Genomic DNA, 6,642 nt, shown 5'->3' with positions numbered 1-6,642 from the left:
TGGCAGCTTATGCTGGTCTGCACTGGTCTGTCCTGGTCCATACTGGTCTATACTGGTTGGGCAAGGGGAAGGTGTCTGGTAGTTTATGCCAGTCTGTCCTGGTCCATACTAGTCTGTCCTGGTCCATACTGGTCTGTACTGGTTGTGCAAGGGGAAGGTGTCTGGCAGCTTATGCTGGCCCGTACTGGCCCGTACTGGTCTGTACTGGTGCGGCACTCACGCAGGGGGGTGGCGAGCAGCAGCAGCGCCAGGGCCAGGTCGCGCAGGAGCCGCAGGGCCCGGCGGCGGCGGCGGCAGCGGCGCAGCTCCCGCTCGAGCTGCCCGGCGGCGGCGGCGGCGGCGGCGGCCAGGGCGGCGTCGAGGCCCCCGGCGGCTCCGGCGCCGCCTCCGGCACCGGCTCCGGCACCGGCTCCGGCACCGGCTCCGGCGCCGGGCGCCAGCAGCGCCGCCAAACCGGTCTCCAGCGCCGCCAAGCCGGACTCGGCTGCCGCCCGCGCCCGTCGCCGCCCGCCGCCAGGGCTCCCGGCACCGCCGCCGGCGTCCCCAGCGCCTCGGCCAGCGCCGCCAGCGCCCGCAGCCCCTCGGCCGCCAGCGCCGCCGCCGCCGCCGCCGCCGCCGCCGGGCCCCCCGCGCCGGCCTGCGAGGGGCCCAGGCGTCCGGGTGAGCGAGACCGACACCCCCCCCCATATACACACACTCAAGGGGCCCAGGCGTCCGGGTGAGCGAGACAGGCACCCCCCCACACACACACACACTCGAGGGGCCCAGGCATCCGGGTGAGCGAGACAGGCACCCCCCCCCATATACACACACTCAAGGGGCCCAGGCATCCGGGTGAGCGAGACAGGCACCCCCCACACACACACACACACTCGAGGGGCCCAGGCGTCCGGGTGAGCGAGACAGGCACCCCCCCCATATACACACACTCAAGGGGCCCAGGCGTCCGGGTGAGCGAGACAGGCACCCCCCCCCCATATACACACACTCAAGGGGCCCAGGCATCCGGGTGAGCGAGACAGACACCCCCCCCATATACACACATTCAAGGGGCCCAGGCGTCCGGGTGAGCGAGACAGACACCCCCCCCATATACACACATTCAAGGGGCCCAGGCGTCCGGGTGAGCGAGACAGGCACCCCCCCCCATATACACATACACTCAAGGGGCCCAGGCGTCCGGGTGAGCGAGACAGGCACCCCCCCCCATATACACACATTCAAGGGGCCCAGGCGTCCGGGTGAGCGAGACAGGCACCCCCCCCCATATACACACACACTCAAGGGGCCCAGGCGTCCGGGTGAGCGAGACAGGCACCCCCCCCCATATACACACACTCAAGGGGCCCAGGCGTCCGGGTGAGCGAGACAGGCACCCCCCCCCATATACACACATTCAAGGGGCCCAGGCGTCCGGGTGAGCGAGACAGGCACCCCCCCCATATACACACACATTCAAGGGGCCCAGGCGTCCGGGTGTGAGCGAGACCGACACCCCCCCCATATACACACACACTCAAGGGCCCAGGCATCCGGGTGAGCGAGACAGACACCCCCCCATATACACACATTCAAGGGCCCAGGCGTCCGGTGTGAGCGAGACAGACACCCCCCCCATATACACACATTCAAGGGGCCCAGGCGTCCGGGTGAGCGAGACAGGCACCCCCCCACACACACACACACACTCAAGGGGCCCAGGCGTCCGGGTGAGCGAGACCGACACCCCCCCCATATACACACACACTCGAGGGGCCCAGGCGTCCGGGTGAGCGAGACAGGCACCCCCCCCATATACACACACTCGAGGGGCCCAGGCGTCCGGGTGAGCGAGACAGGCACCCCCCCACACACACACACACACTCAAGGGGCCCAGGTGTCCGGGTGAGCAAGAACCTCCTCACTCGAGGGGCCCAGGCGTCCGGGTGAGCGAGACAGGCACCCCCCCCACCACACACACACACACACACTCGAGGGGCCCAGGCGTCCGGGTGAGTGAGACACCCCCCCCCCCGACTTGAGGGGCCCAGGCGTCCGGGTGAGCAAGAACCGTCCCCGCCACACACACACACACTCAAGGGGCCCAGGCATCCGGGTGAGCGAGAAACCCTGTCCCAAGGGGCCCAGGCGTCCGGGCGATTACCCCCCCCCCCACCCACCAAGGGGCCCAGGTGTCCAGGTGAGCGAGACCCCCTGCAAGGGACCCAGATATCCGGGCGAGCAAGCCCCCCCCCAAAAAAGGGGCCCAGGCGTCCGGGAGTCACCCCACCACCACCCCCATTCCAGTGGCCCGTGGGAGGGGCAGGGGCCCAGGCGTCCGGGCGGGATCCTCCTGATGAAGCCACTGGAGCTACGAGGGACCCAGGGGCTGGGGGAAGGGGGCAAGGGGGGCCCAGGCGTCCGAGCGGAGGGCCCAGGCGTCCGGGCGGAGGGGCCCAGGCATCCGGGCCCGGGAACCCACAAACTTCCCCTTCCGGCGCCGCGCAGGGGCCCAGGCGTCCGGGCGCTGCACCCCAACAGCTCCCCCTCCCGGAGCTGGCGGTCGCCCATCCTCCGTCACCCCGGGGGCCCAGGCGTCCGGGCCCCTCCCCGCCCCCCCCCCCCCAGGCACCCACCTCCTCGCGCCCCTCAGGGACCATCGCTGCGGCCGGCACCCGCCTCGCGCCCCTCCCCCGCCCGGCCCCGCCCCGTCACAGCCCGGGGGGACCCAGGAGTCCGGGCCACGGAATGGGCCCAGGCGTCCGGGCTATGGAAGGGGCCCAGGCGTCCGGGCCTGCGGAAGGGGCCCAGGCGTCCGGGCTGTGGAAGGGGCCCAGGTGTCCTGGCTATGGAAGGGGCCCAGGTGTCCGGGCCACGGAATGGGCCCAGGCGTCCGGGCCTGCGGAAGGGGCCCAGGCGTCCGGGCTATGGAAGGGGGCCCAGGCGTCCGGGCCTGCGGAAGGGGCCCAGGCGTCCGGGCTGTGGAAGGGGCCCAGGTGTCCTGGCTGTGGAAGGGGCCCAGGTGTCCGGGCTATGAAAGGGCCCAGGCGTCCGGGCCATGGAAGGGGCCCAGGCGTCCGGGCCCACGGAATGGGCCCAGGCGTCCGGGCCTGCGGGAAGGGCCCAGGCGTTCCGGGCTGTGGAAGGGGCCCAGGCGTCCGGGCTGTGGAAGGGGCCCAGGCGTCCTGCCCCACGGAATGGGCCCAGGCGTCCTGGCCATGGAAGGGGCCCAGGCGTCCGGGCCATGGAAGGGGCCCAGGCATCCTGGCCATGGAAGGGGCCCAGGCGTCCGGGCCATGGAAGGGGCCCAGGCGTCCGGGCTACGGAAGGGGCCCAGGCGTCCGGGCCATGGAAGGGGCCCAGGCGTCCGGGCCCACAGAAGGGGCCCAGGTGTCCGGGCTATGGAAGGGGCCCAGGCGTCCTGGCCATGGAAGGGGCCCAGGCGTCCGGGCCCACAGAAGGGGCCCAGGCGTCCGGGCTATGGAAGGGGCCCAGGCGTCGGGGCCATGGAAGGGGCCCAGGCGTCCTGGCCATGGAAGGGGCCAGGCGTCCGGGCCATGGAAGGGGCCCAGGCGTCCAGGCCCACGTAGGACCCGATGCCCAGGCCCACGAAGGGCCCAGGCGTCCGGGTCTGCAGGAGGGGCCCAGGCGTCCCGGCCCATGGGCGGAGCCGCGTGCGGGGGCGGGGCCAACCTGACCCCTCCCCCCTCCCCCCCTTGCGCTCTCTGATTGGCTCCCTCCTGGCCATGACCCGCCCCAACCCACTCGCGACTTCCCATTGGCCAGCGCGCGGGGAAGGGGGCGGGGATTCACCGCCCCTCCCACCTCCCCGCCGCCCATTGGCTGCCGCCTTCCCGCCGCGGCGGGCGGGGGCGGGGCTTGGCCGGCGTCGGCGCCGCTGATTGGCTGGAGGCGGGAGGAGCGCGGACGGCGGCGCCTTCCCGGCGGGCAGCGCGCGGGGGGGTTGGGGGGGGGGGAACTGGGAGCCACTGGGAGCCGCTGGGAGCCGCTGGGAGCCCCGATGGCCGCGGATCGCCTGGAGCCGCCGGGCGCTTTCGGTGAGGCTCGGACGCCTGGGCCCCTCCCGGACGCCTGGGCCCCCCATTCCCACCCCCGGACGCCTGGGCCCCCCGTTGCCCCTCCCGGACACCTGGGCCCCCCGTTGCCCCCTCCCGGATGCCTGGGCCCCCCGTTGCCCGCCCCGGACGCCTGGGCCCCAGCTGTGCCCCCTCCCGGACGCCTGGGCCCCCTGTTGCCCGTCCCGGACGCCTGGGCACCCAGCTGTGCCCCCTCCCGGATGCCTGGGCCCCCCGTTGCCCCCCCCTGGACGCCTGGACCCCCCCCGTAGCCCACCCCGGACGCCTGGACCCCCCCCGTAGCCCACCCCGGACGCCTGGGCCCCCCGTTGCCCCCCCTGACGCCTGGACCCCCCCCCTTAGTCCACCCCGGACGCCTGGGCCCCCCCGTAGCCCGCCCCGGACGCCTGGGCCCCCGTTGCCCCCCCTGGACACCTGGACCCCCCCGTAGCCCGCCCCGGACGCCTGGGCCCCCCGTAGCCCACCCCGGACGCCTGGGCCCCCGTTGCCCCCCCCGGACGCCTGGGCCCCCGTAGCCCTCCCCGGACGCCTGGGCCCCAGCTGTGCACCCCCCCCCCAGGGCCGCCGGTTCTCGTCCCCCCGTCGCACTTCCAGCCCCGCTCGGCCGCCGCCAGGTAACCGCCGCCCCCGGGACCCCCTGGTGACCCCCCGGTGACCCCAATGACCCCCCGGTGACCCCCCCGGGACCCCACCCCCGGTGACCCCGCCCCCAGTGACCCCCCGGTGACCCCAGTGACCCCCCCCGGAACCCCCGTTGCACCCTGCCCCCAGTGACCCCTGGTGACCCCCCCGGGACCCCGCCCCAGTGACCCCCTGGTGACCCCCCGGTGACCCCCAGGGACCCCCCCCTGCACCCCACCCCCAGTGCCCCCCGGTGACCCCAGTGACCCCTCAGTGACCCCCCCCCCCCAGAACCCCCCTTGCAACCCTGCCCCAGTGACTCCCTGGTGACCCCAGTGACCCCCAGTGACCCCCACAGGGACCCCCCCCTGCAACCCCTCCCAGTGGCCCCCAGTGACCCCTAGTGACCCCCCCCAGGACCTCTCAGTGACCCCCGGTGACCCCCGGTGACCCCGCCCACATAACCCCCTCCCACTTCCTCTCCCAGTAACCCCTAATGACCCCCCAGTGACCCCCCCGTGACTCCCGTGACCCCCGTGACCTCACAGTGACCCCAGTAACCCCCTGTGACCCCATGACCTCCCAGTGACCCCGTCACCTCCCAGTCCCCCCCCCCCCAGTGCTCCCAGTTGCCCCCATTACCCGCCCAGTTCCCCCCCCCCAGTTTCCCCAGTCTGAGGCTGGGCTGGTGGGGGGGGCTGGGGGCCACCCGGACGCCTGGGCCCATGGGCTGGGTGCCCCCGCAGGCCCCTGCCCCCCTCGGGGGCGGAGCTAGAGGCTGAGAGGAGGCGGAGCCAAGGCCTGGAGGCGGAGCTAGAGGCCGAGAGGAGGCGGAGCCAAGGCCTGGAGGCGGAGCTTGATGCAGAGAGGAGGCGGAGCCAAGGCCTGGAGGCGGAGCTAGAGGCCGAGAGGGGGCGGAGCCAAGGCCTAAGGGTGGAGCTGGAGGCGGAGCAGGGGCGGAGTCAAAGTCTGGAGGCGGAGCTTGCCACAGCAAGGAGGCGGAGCCAAGGCCTGGAGGCGGAGCTTGAGGCCGAGAGGAGGTGGAGCCAAGGCCTAAGGGTGGAGCTGGAGGCAGAGCAGGGGCGGGGCCAAGGCCCGGGGGCGGAGCTCGCGGCCCCGGGGGCGGGGCCAGGTGCCGAGGGGCGGGGCCTGGCCGAGGCCGCCGCCCTGGGGACGGAGCTGGAGGAGGAGCTGGGGAGGTGAGCGGGGGGGGGGGGGACGTGGCCCCCGTGACCCCTGTGCCCCCCCACGGCCCCCCATGACCCCTGTGACCCCCCGTGCCCCCCCACGGCCCCCCATGACCCCCGTGACCCCCCATGGCCCCCCCCACCCCGCTGTGACCCCCGGGACCCCCCTGTGCCCCCCCCCCGGCCCCCCCACCCTGCCATGACCCGGTGACCTCCCTGTGCCCCCCCACCCTGCCGTGACCCCCCCCCCTGCCCCCCCAACAGACCCCCCCCGTGAGCCCCCTTTGCCCCCCCGTGTCCCCCCACGGCCCCCCCCTCGTGTTTCCCCTGTTGCCCCTGCCCCCCCCATGACCCCCACAGCCCCCCCACGCCCCCCGTGTCCCCGCCCCCGCCCCCCCACGTCCCCCGTGCCCCCCCCGTGTGCCCCCCCATGTGGCCCCCCGTCCCACCCGTGCCCCCCAATGTCCCCCCCACGCCCCCCCATGTGGCCCCCATCCCCCCCACGCCCCCCCGTGTGCCCCCCCCACGCCCCCCCCATGTGGCCCCCATCCCCCCACGCCCCCCCGTGTCCCCCCCACGCCCCCCCATGCCCCCCCGTGTCCCCCCACACCCCCCCATGTGGCCCCCGTCCCCCCCACGCCCCCCCCGTGTGCCCCCCCCACGCCCCCCCATGTGGCCCCCATCCCCCCCACGCCCCCCCGTGCCCCCCCGTGTCCCCCCCCACGCCCCCCATGTGGCCCCCTGTGCCCCCCACACC

At 74.6% G+C, this 6,642-nt stretch overlaps 1 protein-coding gene across 2 annotated transcripts; it reads left to right on the top strand.

Moving 5' to 3' along the window:
* The first annotated feature begins 3,944 nt into the window (after positions 1-3,944).
* On the top strand, positions 3,945-6,361 carry LOC134154088 (chromosome partition protein Smc-like). Of its 2 annotated transcripts, XM_062600755.1 has the most exons (4): positions 3,945-4,038; positions 4,637-4,691; positions 5,445-5,738; positions 6,150-6,361. In XM_062600755.1, exons 1-4 carry the CDS (start codon positions 4,002-4,004, stop codon positions 6,160-6,162), a joined length of 399 nt encoding a protein of 132 aa, XP_062456739.1. In that variant the 5' UTR covers positions 3,945-4,001; the 3' UTR covers positions 6,163-6,361. The 2 variants fall into 2 exon arrangements, with proteins under 2 accessions (XP_062456739.1, XP_062456738.1); XM_062600754.1 differs by lacking the exon at positions 6,150-6,361 and having other exon boundaries at positions 5,445-5,908.
* Positions 6,362-6,642: the final 281 nt, after the last annotated feature.

This window comes from Rhea pennata (genome assembly GCF_028389875.1).
Source record: "Rhea pennata isolate bPtePen1 chromosome 34 unlocalized genomic scaffold, bPtePen1.pri SUPER_34_unloc_2, whole genome shotgun sequence".
Taxonomy (NCBI): domain Eukaryota; kingdom Metazoa; phylum Chordata; class Aves; order Rheiformes; family Rheidae; genus Rhea; species Rhea pennata.
Note: the sequence above shows the minus strand (reverse complement) of the source record. Positions and strands in the feature narration are given on the sequence as shown.

Excerpts from the sequence above, each read along its gene's own strand:
- LOC134154088 (XM_062600754.1), top strand. The coding sequence starts at position 4,002 with ATGGCCGCGGATCGCCTGGAGCCGCCGGGCGCTTTCG. Across the intron at positions 4,039-4,636 it reads GGAGCCGCCGGGCGCTTTCG|GGCCGCCGGTTCTCGTCCCC; the intron begins GTGAGGCTCGGA and ends CCCCCCCCCCAG. Across the intron at positions 4,692-5,444 it reads CCCCGCTCGGCCGCCGCCAG|GCCCCTGCCCCCCTCGGGGG; the intron begins GTAACCGCCGCC and ends GTGCCCCCGCAG.